The sequence below is a fragment of the Podarcis cretensis genome (genome assembly GCF_951804945.1).
Source record: "Podarcis cretensis genome assembly, chromosome: 1".
In the NCBI taxonomy this organism is placed as follows: Eukaryota; Metazoa; Chordata; class Lepidosauria; order Squamata; family Lacertidae; genus Podarcis; species Podarcis cretensis.
The window spans coordinates 84,796,652-84,813,607 of record NC_137170.1 but is presented as its reverse complement, the minus strand read 5'-3'; the positions used below and the strand labels follow the sequence as shown (position 1 = coordinate 84,813,607).

At 44.0% G+C, this 16,956-nt stretch overlaps 1 protein-coding gene across 12 annotated transcripts in view; it reads right to left on the bottom strand.

Moving 5' to 3' along the window:
* Positions 1–16,956, bottom strand: part of SLC43A3 (solute carrier family 43 member 3) — a 45,441-nt gene that overhangs the window by 9,862 nt on the left and 18,623 nt on the right. For 10 of the 12 annotated variants that reach the window (XM_079973289.1, XM_079973295.1, XM_079973296.1 and 7 more), the window contains 6 exons: positions 10,765–10,989; positions 9,269–9,398; positions 6,060–6,106; positions 4,143–4,219; positions 3,846–3,938; positions 133–272 (listed from right to left, as the gene is read on the bottom strand). In XM_079973289.1, the coding sequence (XP_079829415.1) occupies positions 133–272; positions 3,846–3,938; positions 4,143–4,219; positions 6,060–6,106; positions 9,269–9,398; positions 10,765–10,948 (671 nt within the window). In that variant the 5' untranslated portion in view covers positions 10,949–10,989. Of the gene's footprint in view, positions 1–132; positions 273–3,845; positions 3,939–4,142; positions 4,220–6,059; positions 6,107–9,268; positions 9,399–10,764; positions 10,990–16,781; positions 16,927–16,956 lie in introns of all 12 variants that reach the window. The other 2 variants (XM_079973291.1, XM_079973286.1) reach the window with 1 other exon arrangement.

Here is a 16,956-nt window from a genome sequence, read left to right as displayed (position 1 = left end):
TGGCAGGTGCTGGGACCGAGCAGCGGGAGCGCACCCCGCCGCAGGGATTCGAACCACCGACCTTTCGATCGGCAAGCCCTAGGCGCTGAGGCTTTAACCCACAGCGCCACCTGCGTCCCAAGTACAGCTTACCCATATGTATATCCTGGGGGCAGTGGATACGGAATATGGCTGCGGGGCATCAGAAAGAAAGTACGGATCAAGTGCCAGGCACTGCAAGCAGACATGAAGAGGAACATGGTTCTCAGCGAGAGGCCTTGTTCATACAGCAGCTGTAGACAAATAGCACAAACCTGAGTTAGCCAAGCTCTGCGTTGACTGTAATCTGTGTGGTGCACAGATTGCTTGCTTGGCTTTGGGCTCATGTAGCAGATTATCTGCCTGTCTTTTAAGAGTGGGAGACAGATCCAACCCACAGGGTACAATTCGATATAAGCAGAACTACTGCATCTTTTCTGCAATTCCCATTCATTTGAACAGGAAAACGTACTGGTGGACTGTGCTCTATTTTTAATTATGATGAATCTCCACCTGAGACACCAGGTGGCCTTGGACCAGTCACTAGCTCTCAGGCTCATTCTCTCATTTGCATAACAGATTTATCTGGTCACTCAATTTGATTTGATCTTTTTTATAGAATTCCCCAGGCCCAGCTACTGTTTCTAAGCAGCTTCTGCATGTCATCACAATAGAGCCAAACTATATGCAATATCAAAATGTGTCTGCATTTAATGTGTAGTGTTTAATAGGGGAAAAACACAATAAAAATGTACTTCTTGAAAAACCTTACTTCCCCATAACAATAGATAGCACAGTGCTTCCAGTCACCGTGCCTAAGTACCATAAACCACCGTCAGCAAATCATGCCTCATATTCCCTTCTTAGAGCACAGTTTTGCCATGACCATGCTCTCAGAAACATGGATTTGAGAAGCAACATAAAGGTAAAGGGACCCCTGACCATTAGGTCCAGTCGTGGATGACTCTGGGGTTGCAGCGCTCATCTCACCTTATTGGCCAAGGGAGCCGGTGTACAGCTTCCGGGTCATGTGGCCAGCATGTCTAAGCCGCTTCTGGAGAACCAGAGCAGCACACAGAAACGCCGTTTATCTTCCCGCCAGAGCAGGACCTATTTATCTACTTGCACTTTGATGTGCTTTCAAACTGCTAGGTTGGCAGCAGCAGGGACCGAGCAACGGGAGCTCACCCCATCATGGGGATTCACCAACCTTCCAAACGGCAAGCCTTAGGCTCTGTGATTTAGACCACAGCGCCACCTGCATCCTGAGATGCAACATGGTCACATGTATATACAATGCTGAACCACAGCTGGAAATAGAACCCATGTGAGCTGACGTCTTCCACGCTAACTATAGCCCTGCTTCCTCTTAGCTGAAATCACGCTTAGGATACTGCACCCTTCCTCTGCTTTCACTACATCCCCATATTCTCTGTCCTCATGTGGCTAGATTTTGGTTTGTGTCATCAGGAGTGCTGCCTGCTGCTTTCTGTGTGGTGGCTCGTGTGCTCTCTCTACAGAGAATGGTGATCCGTTGGCTCAATGCATATCTGAACAGTCTTAATGAAACTGGTGAAAAGAGGCAACTGTTAATACTAACAGCACAGAGACTGTCTTCCACCAGGTGTAGGGAGCCTATGATGTTGATGTTAATTATTGCACATACAGTATCTCCAGGAATCCAGTCAGGAAGCTTTGGGCTATATGAGATTCTACAGAAAGACCCAATTGAGAAAATCAAAGTTGGCCAATAAGTCGAAGGCAAATGGTAAATGAGGATATCCACCATGGTTCAAAAACATCTAGGATATCCTTATTTACCCTACAACTCCCCCTATCCCTGAGCGTTGGGCCATGGTGCTTGATGCTGATGGGAGCTGCAGTCTAATGACCTCTGAAAAGTACACTGGCTATCCCTGGGTGAAATGTTGTGATCACACATTGAAATTGAGTTGCTGAGTCCCTGACTAGCTGAAGACACAGGACTCAGAGCCAAACAAGATGCATCAAGCAGATGCATTCCCCCCCCAAATGGTGTATTTGTTATCTTTACTGAAAAATAGTCCAGAGCATTATGAGTTTAAGAGGATGAATGGAAGAGGGTGTTTAACCTTTTTCCTTCTTCCTGCTTGCCCACTCAGAATTGCTGCCCCATCCAGCATTCTCTCAACTATGAAGGAAAGAGTGTTCCTCTGCAGGAGAAATAGCGGCTGGAGGATATTTGGAGTAGACAAATGCCAGTAAGAAAAAAAAAAAAGGTTGAACAGCCTCTCTCCCTTTATGATCAAGGCGGCATTGTTGTTGTTGTTGTTTAGTTGTTTAGTCGTGTCCGACCCCATGGACCAGAGCACGCCAGGCCCTCCTGGCTTCCACTGCCTCCTGCAGTTTGGTCAAACTCATGTTGGTAGCTTTGAGAACACTATCCAACCATCTCCTCCTCTGTCGTCCCCTTCTCCTTGTGCCCTCAACCTTTCCCAACATCAGGGTCTTTTCCAGGGAGTCTTCTCTTCTCATGAGGTGGCCAAAATATTGGAGCCTCAGCTTCAGGATCTGTCTTTCCAGTGAGCACTCAGGGCTGATTTCCTTCAGAATGGATAGGTTTGATCTTCTTGCAGTTCAAGAACACTCCAAGTGGATTCCCCAAGAATCCCGAGAACTGTAGTTTGTTAAAGATGCTGCAAATTATAGCTCTTTGAGGGTTAAACTACACACTCCCCCCAGTGTCCTTTAGGAGGGGGAAAATCTGCTTTGATTGTGCTTTCAATGTATGGTGTGTACTGAGTCTAGCTCACAGCTGCCCCGTGTTGGTTTTCACAGGGAAGACAAAGAGTGTTGGAATAACAAGACAGGTGACTGTGCCATATCTTATTATTTGGCCTTGACCTTCAGCTATGACCTAACTAGGAATTAGCTGAAAGCGCAAGGATGACCCTTCACATACAATTTAGCTACTTATCGGATTAATAGTCTCGAATTGTCTCAGGGTCACTACAAGCAGCCTACTTAATTCTCCACTGTCCTGCAGCAAAGTGACCAGCAGTTTGCTACTCTAATGCTCTTGAAAAGGCATGGGTTAGCTTATCTATGGTACAAGCATAATACAACAGCTTCTAAAAGAAGTGCTTTTTATCATTACGTAAGTGGAAAATTAATCAGGTGGGAATGAGACAAATGTGTTGCATATGTTCTTGCTATTAAATGTTGAGAGTTAATCCAATTTAGAAGCCCCCAAAGATTAGAGGAATAAGATACCTAGCATTTGCCAATTCTATCCATGCAGACTCCCAGATGCTCAATAAGACATATCACATGATGTCAGAGAGTTGTAGAATTTTTCTGACCAGAGGTTGAAAATGTATCTACTGGAGTTGGGCACCATTTGGAATCTCAAAATCTTTCTCCATCCACATGTTTTCCTGTCTTCCTATTTTCCCTCATTCTTCTCCCCCCACCCACTTAAATCACTATCTTTCCTCCTCCCTCCCCCCCCCCCCATCATCTCCCATCCTGGACTGTTTGTTTCTTTCTTTCAGTGTCCAAACCAGTTGCCAGTTCAGTTCAGGGCATTCAAGAGCTAGCCAGTGGCTCAATCAATGCTATTAAGTTAGGTGGGACAAAAAGGTGGTGATGATTGAGTCCAAACTTCCCTTTCCTGTGAAATTTCTGAGGGTTCTATGACTAGGCTGCTGACTCAACATCTTAGAGGAAGAAAGAAGCACTGTCATAACACACATCATTTCTTAGGAGGAAAGCCCACAACACAGGATTCTGGTGCTTGTTTTTCCTAAGTGTGGTAATTTTTAATTCTTTAGGAAACAGTCACTAACCTTGATGACAAGAAAAACTGCAGAGGAAGAGTCAAAGGCCCCATTGTAGAGGGTAATGATGGTTGAGCGGTGTTTTCCAAACAGATTCCCAACCTGGAGAGACAAATAAGATCTCAAAGCAAATTGACTACTTTCCTGGAGGGGGTCAGCAGATCACAGCCAAAGGGCCTAGTTGCCGGTGAACTTTAATATGTTAGAGTATGGAGGCAGGGACAGGGTGCCCCAAAGGTTCTCCTGTAAAGAATTTCCTCTCCCAGCTCCCTCCCCATTAGGATGTGTGAGGGAAGAGCATCAAACCTGCATGTTGGTGAGGATAAAGAGGATCCCACCGACAGAGAGAAACGTCAGTGCTGGGAACAGCATCAGTGCAGTGGCTGTACCGGGAGAAAAATTGATGGAAGGGCATATCAGCAACATAGGCCTACCATGCTCATAAAACAAGACACAGCTGGGCATCACATCACTCTAAGCAGTGGTGCCACTGCGAACTTTGAACTGCAGGAACTCATAACAATCCCTATAGCAGGCATGTCCAACAGGTAGATTGTGATCACTGGACATCTGTGGTAGATCACTGGTAGATAATTGGCTATCCCCAAAGAAGAGCAACAACCCCTAAAAACAGACCTTCCTCCTCCCTAAAAAAAGCTCAGCAACTTCAACCTGAACCCCAAAAAAGGAGGTAGATCACTGCCAGTTTTTAACTCTGAGTAGATCGCAGTCTCTTGGGAGTTGGCCACCCCTGCCCTATAGCAACATCCCCCAAGAAGAAAAACCAAACCTAAGCATCTAGATATATTACACACACACACAGTGCAGCAGTACATAGCACAATGCCCAGATTATTAGGACCAGCTGGCAATAATAGAAAAGTGAGTCAGCAAAGTTGTAATGATTAGCATGTTGAACTTTGGCTGTGGAGACCTAGGTTCACATCCTCAATCAGCCTCTAGCTATTAAATTAGAAATACAAAGAAACTTGCAATTAAGTATTATCTTGCATGAAGTAGGAACCCCATCCAAGGAAAGGAAAGAAGTGCCGAGCCTCTGCTTTATTGGTTTCCGTTTTTTCCTTCTTTGTTTATCTGGCCCCAAAATGTCTGAAAGCCTTGTTATCACCTTGTTAATTTGCCAGAGTAAGGAGAGAATATTAGTCATCCTGACAAATGAAACAGAAGTCCTAGTGCTGCATTCTTCTCTACTTTTGATCCTAAATTTCTTTTTCTTCTTACAATCTTGCTGGTGTGTGCACACAGAAGCAGCTCAGTACTGAAAAATGAGACGTTCCAGTGCAATAAAAGGAACTCATACTCCTCAAGCCATCTCTTCCTACAATTCTCCAGTCAACATTAATACAGGGCAGCACACTGTGCCATTCTAAATTTCTATGCCAGCTCAGGGGGCTCAGAATGCAGCAATGGAAAGGATGAATCCACTTCACTTGCTTTTTGGTGTTTAGCATTTGATAAAAACTAGCACAACATGCCAGGGGTGTGTGGAAAGAGGCAAAACAGGAACTTACTACAAATATAGATTGTAGTTAAGATCCCACCTCATATGATTCCCCTTTCCAATCTTTAGAAATATTTGGAGGATCCAGCATAATTTTGGGAGACCTATACAAGCAATAATAATAATAATATTGGACTGACAGCTATCTAGCAACACACAAAGACTGAACGTCTCTCAAGATGGAGAGCTATAGTAGCATGGTTTCTCTCTCCCTGCAGCCATTGATATAGACATTGAAACTCTTGTACATCACATCATACATGTGTACTTAACACACACACACACACACACCCTTTCTCTTCCACATTTACAGCCATCCCTTGATTATAGGTGTTGCTAAGGCACACTTCTAAAACTCATGTCCGCACTACAGACAGACACACACACCCCTTCCCCATATGAAGACCCACCCAGTCATCTTTTGCTCCTCCACACAAAGCCATACAAAATGTATTTAATTAGGTATATGTTAAAATCATTTCTACCCCACCAGATGCACTGGATAGGTGTTTTCACATATACAACTCTGCATTAAGCTGACCCAGCTTGCAACATAACATAGTATCATGTCTTTGATTGTTCTGAAGGACAACAGCAACAGTTCCCAACAGTTCAAGCCTAACACTGGAACTATTGTGTCCAGAATTTGTACCCCTACAAATCTACCTAAATAAGCCCAGTTCTTCATCCAAGAACACTCACCTGCTGAGGAGAATGCAATGAGGAGAGTACCAGTGGTGTAGGCAGATCTGGAAGACAAAGAGATGCCCTGAGCTACCAAATGGGCACTGGGCTGTGGACACGTGGGCAGCAAGGTGAACTACTTCCTCCCTTCATCCCCCATCAGACACAGTGAGCATCCATCAGCTTCCCATCCTTTTAGTAGACAGGCAGGCAGCTGTGGGAGCCATGGGCATCGGAGGAAGAAAGATGAATCAGTAAGATGGAGACTGGAAATTGAGAGATCATTTGAAAATAGAAATAGACCGGTGGGGAAAAGATGAAGGAAACCATGCTGAGGAACAGAATAAAAACTGAAATTAGAAAAGAGGAGAGACTCAGGCAAAGGCACAGCCTGGAGGGAGTTGGACCAGGGGCAGATTTAGGGGAGTGTGACTAGTTCTGTTGTACTGGGTGTGGAGTTTTAGGGGCGCTGTTGAGGACACCACAACTAGTGCAAGAGGCACTGAATTTTGGTGTCACACAGGGTGCCACTGAAAATTGAGACCCCAATATCCGCCTCTGGTTGGATCCTTAAAAATTGTCCTCCATTTTTGTTTAGGGTTATGAGAGAAAGAATGATGATGATGATGATGATGATGATGATGATGATTTATTACTTATACCCACCCACATGAGAATGTGAATGAGCATTAACTCTAGTTTAGTTTTAGTTCAGATACTGATAGACAAACTACATGAAAGTTTCTGTTTGTCTTCTGTCTCTAATATACAGGTTCTTTTTTTAAAAAAGGCAAATGGCACTGGGTGGGTGATAATTATTGGAACTTAAGCAGCTGTGGAGAAACAATTTTAACCATATCCTCCCCTGCTGATTCCTTGGGGAGTCTTCTGATGTTTTTGGAATGCTGCACCCATTAACATATTTTTTTTGTACTAGATAACACCAAGCAGATAACACCAGGTTAGGAAAACATTTCCACAGCTCTGCTTAGTTGGCCACGTGCCCTGAGAGGAAAGAGGGCAAGGACCCAAAAGAGCCACCTCAGCACTACTCTCCTGCCCACATGGCTGATCAGTTCACTCACATGAGCCGCATGACTTTGCCCACTCCATTAATATGCCCAGCCAGTTAAGGAACCTCACAAACTGCAGTCACAGCAAATACTAGCTTCCTGCATGTGGTCATAGGAACCCTTGGACTTCCTGCCTCAGGCTGGCATAAACATTGCTTCACTTGGGTATCCAGCTCAAAGAACAGGCACTGCAAAGGGCTCCCTGTTTGCAGCTGATCATAAATAAAATCTGTATCAGATAACAGGGCTAGATTGAATATTGACACCTCACTGCTGTAGGCTCACTAACCTCCCATCCCAGAAACTGTCCTCCCCACAATTTGGCATGATCACCAGGGGTTTGATTGGTTCGATTCACAGCTAAAATGTACTTGGGCAGAAGTGCTGTATATAATCAGCATGTTTTGCAGTGAGTTTCATATATGAATTATTTGCCGTGTGAAGAATCATTTTATTTTGTCTGCCCTAAATCACCTGCCAGTCATTTCCATTGATAACTACACCACACCCAGTTATTTTATGGTGAAAGAGAGGGGGAAGCGTCATTGTCTCTCTGTTCTTCTGTCACTATCAACAGATAGGGAATTTAGAACAACCTGTCATCTTCCCTGAAACATCAGTTCAGGCCCATGTTTGTGAAGGGTGAACTGTGTGCATTTCATGGAAGCACCAGGTTCCCCACACAAGTGAAGAATACAGGCATTTCAGATTTTATTTCAGGTAATATTGACTCCAGAAGCACATCACGTCTATTCCCCACCCCCAAGGTGGAGAAATAAGATTGGTTTTGAAGCCCTGAACATTAGAAGGCTCAATGGTTTCAGTGTGAAAACTGCTACAAATTCAAATGCAGCTAGGTAAAAAAATGTAAAAGTATCCAATTTCCACCTTTAAAAAAAGTCCAGGAGCTCGTTATACCTGTTGCCCACAGCCTAGCCAATCTGTGTGCAGCACATGCCTGCACACTTGCTATTCAGCTAGTTCTGTACACAGCCCAAATAGAAGTCAGAGCTGCCAGAGGAAAAACTGCAGCTGCCACAGTCTCAAGGAGTCGTATGAATAGGCCCTCCAAGCCATGGACAGCTGCTAGTTACTTTTCTAATACTCCTGCTCATCCTGTGAGTCCCTATCTATCCCCAGTCAGCCTGCTCTCCCCTTCACTGCTGCAGTCAAACTTTTTTTAATTTGAGGAGACGAAGGAACTGTCTTTCAGAAACTGAACACGTCAATGCAAACTAAAAATGTGCATGCATGTGTACTCGGTTTCATATCCTGTTCATTTATTACGTAAGAGGGAAGCTGATGTTTTGTATGCAGTAGTCTGCAGAGGCCTCATCCAAAAACTAGCAAAAGTTTCTGACCTTCCTCCCTTGGGTATCACCTCCCGCTTGACAGGAGCAGCAAGCTGTTTATTAGAGTTATGTGAAGATTAGGTACTAAGTCAAGAGAAACTTCATAGTACTCATATGGAGGCAGTCTGGGCTGTTAAAGATAACAGGCATTTTATCATTCTAGCTGTCTGACAGCATGCACAAGAACATGGGTGGAAGATAAGGAAAGAATCAGGCAGGAGGGAGGGATAGAAATGTGCATAGAAGTGAATTTCTGACCATCACAGTTCTTTTCTGCCCAGCATATGCCAAGTGTTTGGGACTCCACCCATCCCACCTAAAAAAGGGACTGGAAGAACAGACAGTAAGAGTCGCCTGAACCACTTCAGACTACAGGTAGGCATCACATTTTAAATGATAAATAAATGTTGGGGAATTTTTGTGCAGATTTGTGTCTGCTTTGCTCCTCTTTTGGTGATGCAATGTGAGTAGTCACCCTAGGACCCACCCTCCAGAACACTTCAGTCCCTGAATCAAGTTTCAGAGAGTGAACTTACTTCAGTCTAGGATTACTCACTCTTAATCTATAAAGGATTTTAAGTGTTGCATTGCAGGGTGGAATTCAGCAGGTTCCACTTCTCACATCTTCTTAGGGCTGTGGTGGTGAAAGAGTTCACTGCTGCCCAGTTTCTCCCCACTACATGACTATTAAAGGCAGGGGAGCTCTTTAATGGCAGGAGCTAGCAATCCTGCTTCAGTTCCACAGAAAAGGCAGAGAGCTCCAAGCAGGGAAAACGAGAACAGGTTGTGCCCCAACACTTACATGGCAAGCAGACGTGCTGCTGTGGTACCAAAGCGGTCAAAGATGTAGCCTGTTGGGAAGGTCATGAAGTTGTTCATGAAGGAGCCAATGGTGAAGATGAGGGAAAACTGCTCATCCTGAGCACTGCAGTCTGCAAAGGGACAGAGAATTCAGATATGGTCCCTAATGCAATCCAGTCCTATGTATAAATCCCCAAGCACATATTTACTGTGTGCAGAGCTCAGACTCAACCTTCTTTATATTTTTATCTACTGTATGTCTCCCAGCCTAACACACCCTGTCCCACATGCAAAGCAAACCCCTAGCACCATACTGTTCATAGCCAGTACCCAGTTTCCAAAAGGAGAGGTGCCAGGATCAAACCCTCCTGATGAAAGTTTCACAGCTTCTCATTTGACAGCCCTTAACCTCAGATTCCTTAAGTGCTGGCAATGGTTACTTAAATGTTTTGAAAGGGCACTCGGTGGGTATTTAAAAATACTCACTTTATTACTATGGTTGAGCCCTGACACTGAAAGCCTGGCATGTCCTGGGGAGTATTTGGTGTTGCATTAGACTGAACCTACATCAATGCTCCCCTTCCAGCTTTCAGTTCAGGACATGGAAACAGCAACTTTCTCTCCACATCCCAAAATGTTCCCTGTTCTGTTCCTTGAACTTTTTGCAGTCTACCCATTCACAAAATGTAACGCAAGAATTATTTGCAAGCAAATGCACCAGCCTGCGGTGTGGAGTGCTTGCTAAGGAGCACATCTGTTAAGGGAGAATGGGCTCCAGCTGCCACTCAGTATGTTAGACTGCATTCCTTTTTTCAGATGAACCAAACCTGCCATTCCAAGCCACAAAGCCTGCGTGAGTGGAGCACAGTAGGAAAGTTTGTATCCCTGCAATGAGGTGCTCACATCACAGTGAGAAAACCTACAAAATGAGTGTTGTACTCACAGGGGCATCACTCGGGATGATGTATGGACCACACCAGCCAGTCTCCAATGGTACTTCTGAACCAGCATGAATGTCTCAACACATTCATGAGTTCAGGGGCAGGGAACCTGTGACCTTTTATCCCTCTCCCATTATCCCTCTCCATTGGCCATGGTGTCTGGGACTGATGGGAGTGAGGAGTCCAACAACTTCTGGAGCGCCTCACCTCTGCCATAATTCATACACTCTCACACCCACTCTCTGTGCAGTTCCCAACTAACTCCCTATGTCAGACCTGTTCAACATGTGACCCATCAAGCTGAATGCAGCCCACCAGCTATGCATGGTTATCTGCCGCAGGCTTGGTAAAACTCCCTGCTTTCTGCTGCCTGCAAAAGTAGGGTTATCAAGCATCTGGCAGTTCACAATACATGAACAACAGTCTGCATTTGGCTTGGTGGGATTACATGTTGTGCAGTCCTGCCCATACAGCTGTTTGTGATTCCCAACTAGCCCAATATGTGTATAAACTCAGAACTTCCCTTTAGAAGCAGACCCCCACCATCTGATCTTACCTGTGACATTGCTTGTTTGATTGGCAGCTGCAGACATACACAGATCCTCAAAGTAGTGCATATCCTTGAGGACGTACACCAGGGATGCCCATCCAAAAATGACACCTGCAAAGCACATGCATTCCACTAGACCTGAGAGCAGCGTGGCCAGACGTTTGGCCATGCTTGAGCCCCGATGCTCCATGGCACTTCCCTGTTGATCCTGAGGAAATTCCTTTTCTGATCCTGCAACCAAAGAGAAAATGTAGTCAGTGAAATATGTGGAAAACTAAGCAGGGAGTATCCAAGTTGCTCAGTAGCAAGCAGCTGCTTCTGCAGTGAAATGTGTAACAGCATGCATGAGTTTATAAGGGGAGGCTGGCTGAAGATGCTGGACCTAGTAGAGAGGCAAAGGGGGAAATGAGGAAGCAGATTAGTGGTAATATCATAAGACCATGAGCAAGGACCAAGCAAACTCTCTACATCTACGACACAAGGAAACAATTGTAAGAAGAGAAAGAGCGACAATATAAGAATGTGTAAAATGGACACAGAATAGGTTTGTGAATAGCTACAGTGATACTTGGGTTTTGGCAAATCACCCTATTTTTAAATAGAGTGCTTGCAATAATAAAGAGAATTTAAAGCTCAGGCTGCTTACAAAAAACAGTTGGGAAGTTCAGTTATGAAGCTTCCAAGGACAACTAGCTTATGGGCAGATGCAGAACAACTTGGCACTGCCCTTCTCTATTGATCTGTTGTGAGAAAGCCCTAGCTGCACCTCAGGAGCACAGAAACAAGACCAAACTCGCCTAGCAAGTCAGAGGATGAAGATAGCTAAACTTACAGGATTTCATGCACTAATATTGGAAGAAACTGGTGACCTAGGGCTGGTGCATGTTGCTGAGTGCACCCAGTTCCTTTGAACTCATTGCCTCTCTTCAGTGTAACTATATTGCAGTGGAGTTGGGTAAAATCTCTGGAGCGTACTCCATGACATTATAGGGTTCTCCTTTATGTAACTTTGTTCTCCTTTACCTTGCAGTGGGACAATTCACTCCGACAGTGGCCTACCCACTGACCTTCAATTTCATTTAAACAGAAAAAATATATCATAGCTTGGCTTTCATAGAAAAGGTCAACAAAGCTGTATCTGGGAGGGCTGGGGTGGAATCTGCTTTTTTTTCTTTTACTACAGATTCCACCAAAATGTGTCTCTCACACACTTTTCTACAGAAAGGAAAGCTGGTGAGTGATTAACAGGGTGAGGTGGGAAGTCCTTGATCAAATCTCTCCCTGGCCAAGAAAGTGTCATATTTTTCACTCTATAAGATGCACCAAACCACAAGATGCACCTAGTTTTTGGAGGAGGAAAACAAGGGAAAAAAATATTCTGAATTTCAGAAGCCAGAACAGCAAGAGGGATCGTTGTGCAGTAAAAGCAGCAGTCCCTCTTGCTGTTCTGGCTTCTGGGATAGCTGTGCAGCCTGCATTCGCTCCATAAGACGCACACACATTTCCCCTTACTTTTTAGGAGGGAAAAAGTGAGTCTTATACAGCAAAAAATACGGTACTTCTTTGCCTTAGGCAACCCTGTTGTTTTTCAGAGCCAAACAAGATGGGAAATTTGACATGTACTTAGCCCTGCCATGGAAGATTATATTTTTTTAAAGAAAAATGGGCAGCACATGGGGGCTGCGTGAAATTGGCACCAAGGTATCAAGGGGGCAGGGTTTTGATCCTTTGCCTCACCGTAATCACAATCTTCCCCCTTGCATATTTACAGTGGGAAGAAGTTAGCACCAAGGGCCTCTGATAAAGGGCAGACATTGGTAATATGGCACCCTGGGCAAGGACAAGATTCTACCCCCGCCACCCAAATATGCCTTATTTTCACAATAATTTCTTTTGGTGACTGTACCCATAATGTTTGCACACACCCCATGTAGAGAAAACCACCTGCAGCACCCTAAATCTGGCACTGCTCTGATCAGATCAGGATCACAGTGTGGGGGGTAAGCTTCAAGTCTCCCTCCACACCATGGTTCCAATTATAAATAAACGTTGCATTATATCCTTGCTAAACTTCATGATAGAACAGCAGCAGGCACACACCCTAAAAGCCACTTCGTGCATTACCCTTACACTGTGAGAACCTGCATGTCAGAAAAAGCATGTGTTGACATCACATGTGGCTATTGCACAAACACATTTCACTGCCTGTCCACACACAGCTTCACAGTACTTATACATGAAGCAAAATAAACATGTATACAATCACTGTCTGCAGTGATGTACACCCAAGCTTCACACTTTTCCCTACACACACAAGTCCTTAATATGAAAGAATGAATTCAACATTGGACAACACAGCCACACTTTTCTAATGATATCTGATATGGAATATGCTTTTGAGTTTTGAATCCACACCCTGTACAGTTCAAGCAAGCAAAGACAAGTCATTGTTAACAAAATAATAATAATGCATTTTTATAGTGCCATCAGGGTATTCTTCACTTAACAGAGAGAGACCCCTGCCCTGAGAAGCTTACAGTTTACATTTAGACTACTGGCAGCAGGAGAGATTACAGAGAGATGGCAAAGTGTGACAAGGGTAAGAAGGCATGAAAGATGAGCTTGTGCAGTTACACGTGATAATTGATTGCACATATGATCATTGCTAAACAGGAATGCACCCTCTCAAACTCCCTCCAACATTCACAGATTCACATCCTGCCATCTGTTTAACTTAAGACACCCAACTTTCTGTCAATCACCTATCCTCCTGCTTGACATGTGCCTATGGCACCAGTTATCCCCTCACTTATCTATATTTCTACCATCCTCCTATCTTTTGCTGGCAAGCTCATCACCATGGTATTTCTTCAGTGCTGTATAATAAGCAGAGAGATAGGTTTGGTCTTTGGTTATTGTGGTGGGTTGCATATGGAGAGGGAAAGTGTGTGTGTGTGTGTGTGTGTGTGTGTGTGGATGTGGGGCATGTTGCATTGTATAACCTTCATAGCTGCAGCTTTGTCTGTGAATCATTAATCACACATTCTTTTAATAAAAGCCTGTTCCCTCTCAGCTGTGGGTGGTGGTAAATGTTAAAAATAATGTTCCACATTTCTGGGACCCGCTCAATCCAAGCCCTATCAACATGTTCCACCTAAATTAACTACCCAAGCTGAGCTTTAATGGCTGGTAAATAAACTACATCACATCTCAATCACTTAGAAGAGAACTGGGACCCAGCTCCACAGGGCTAGACCTAGTTTGATCCAGGTACTCTCTGCTCAAATAGAGACTCAGGCTTCTTCTACTATAAACATTGGGACCATGCTGAGTAGGATGTGAGGGAGGAGTACCAGAGCAACAGACTCCCTTTGGGATACTGATCTCACTATAGGGTGTCTCAAGTCAGGAGGATATTGTCAAAAGCTAAGTAAAAACCCAAGGATGAATTATTCTACTGGAAACATATAGTAAACAGACTAGTAAAGAGCTAGTAAGCATCACTTCCTTCCACTTGTCAGTTCATCAACTCAAATCAAAACATCTTACACATGCCTGCCCTTTATTTGTCTTGTTTTCTAAAGATCTGCTGGAAAGTAAAACCCCTAGGTGGGTGTCACCAATGGAAGCTAGGGAAGTAAAAAAGCTTAATATGGACTCTAAATGGCCAAAATATCATGAGATTCTAGAATATGATGGTGAAAGGGTGAAACTTCAGAGTTACGAGAAACTAAAGCCTAAGGTTCGAGATTGGTTGCATTACCATCAGATAAATGAGACATTTAAACAGGACAGGAAAATAGGATTTCAGAAAGAGAGGTCAAAACTAGAAACAGAATTGTTGGAACCCAATACTAAGAACTTATCAAAAATGTATAACTTGCTGTTGAAATGGAATACACAGGATGAAACGGTGAAATCAGCAATGATTAAATGGGCACAAGATATTGGTCATGATATTATGTTTGCTGACTGGGAACAGTTATGGACCACCGGTATCAAATTTACTGCATGTAATGCTTTAAAAGAAAATATTATGAAAATGATCTATCGGTGGTACATGACCCCAGTCAAGCTTGCAAAAATTTACCACTTGCCTAATAATAAGTGTTGGAAATGTAATGAGACTGAAGGCACCTTCTACCACCTTTGGTGGACCTGCCCAAAGGTTAAAGCTTTCTGGGAAATGATCTATAATGAAATTAAGAAGGTCCTTAAGTGGACTTTTCCTAAGAAACCAGAGGCTTTTCTCTTGGGCATGGTTGGCCAAGTGGTGTTAAGGAAGGATAAGATTTTCTTTATGTATGCCACTACAGCAGCAAGAATTCTACTGGCAAAGTATTGGAAGATGCAAGAACTACCTACTCTGGAAGAATGGCAAACAAAGGTGATCGACTTTATGGGACTGGCCGAGATGACGGGCAGAATCCGTGACCAGGGGAAAGGGACAGTGGAAGAGGACTGGAAGAAATTTAAAATATATCTTAAAAACAATTGTAAAATTGAGGAATGTTAAGATGTCAGGGGGTAAGAGGTAAAGAATTGCAGCAGTAATCAAAAAAACTAAAGGAAACTTTATGAAAGGGAATTAAGACAATGGACCTAAGGGTTGCTAAAGAACCATTAAACAAGGATGCAGGGATGGGGAGGTATGGGGAAGTCAAAGGAAAGAAGGGTATGAAATGATGATTTTGAAGCTATATTGTTCTATATTGTTTTTATTATCTGTCTGAAAAACGAATAAAAATTATTAAAAAAAAAAAATTGTCTTGTTTTCTTCTCACACCATTCAGTAGTTGGACTCGAAAAGCCAAAGTAGGGCAATATTTATTCATTTATTTATTGTTAAAACTATGTGCCACTTTTCACCACATGGGTCTCAAAGTGGCTTATAATAAAATATACAATGTACAACATTAAAAACATAATTAAACCTCCAATAAACAAAAATTAAAGATTTTTGACCAGGAGTCCAAACTCAGCAGGGGCAGTGCCCCAGATGTGGGAGGGAGTGCCATAGAGTTGGGCCCACAACACTGAAGGCATGGCTCTTCATTGGCATGTCATGCTTCTGGCCCATAGGGAACCACTAATAGTGCTCCCCCCACACAATGACCTCAGTGACCAACTTGGGTATGCAGGGTAAGGTGGGCATTAAGGTACCTTGGACCTAAGTTATTCCGCTATTTGTACACTAGTACAAGAACCCTGTTTAATTTGACCCAGTTGCAGACAGAAAGCCAGGGTGGGTCTTTTTAACACCAGCGCCATGTGTTGGCAGTAGTCTGTTCCTGCCACCAAACTACTGTTGACTGCAGCATTCTGCACCAGCTGAAGCTTCCAGACCAGACACTAAGGCAGCCCCACATACAGCATGTTACAATAATCAAGTATGGAGGCTACCAGTGCATAAACCAGAGAAATCAGGTTATCCCTATCCAGGCATGACCATAACTGACGTACCAGGCAAAGTTGATAAAAGGCTCTCCCAGCCACAGAGGCAACCTGAACCTCAAGTGACAATACTGACTCAAAAAGTACCTCCAAAGTATGGACCTGTTTGTTTAGAGGGGGTGCAACCCCACCCATGACAGGAAGCTAGCCTTTTGCCTGGATGTGAGAACTGTTCTCCCACAAGGCCTCTGTCTTCCCAGGGTTCAGGCTCATCTTATTGGCCTCATTCAAGTCCACCACTCTTCACAGCCTCTCCTGAGTCAGATGTAATGGAGAAACTGAGCTTGGCATCCCCACAATACTGATGAGACCTTGCCCCAAAACCACCATTCCCAATGGCTTCATATAGATGTTGGACAGCATTGGGGAGAACAGAGTGCCCTCCAGGACTGTATACTGCCATGGGCCTAAGAAGCAGTCTCCCCATCGTGCTACTTTCTGGACATGACCCTGCAAGTAAGAACAGAGCCACTGTAGAACAGTGCCCCCAATAACCAGCCTGCAGAACCAGGCCAGGAGAATCACTTGCTGAGAGATGCAGCAAAAGAAGCGAGGTTGCAGTCCCCTACCTTTTTCTTGATAAAGGTCATCCATCAAGGCAACAAAGGCTGGTTCAGTCCCAAACTCAGATGTAAAACCAGACTGAAATGAATCTAGATCATTTGTCTCCTCCAGAAGTAGCTGCAGCGGCTCCACCACTGCCCTCGCCACCATCTAAAAAAATGCAGTGTTAGCAACTGGCCA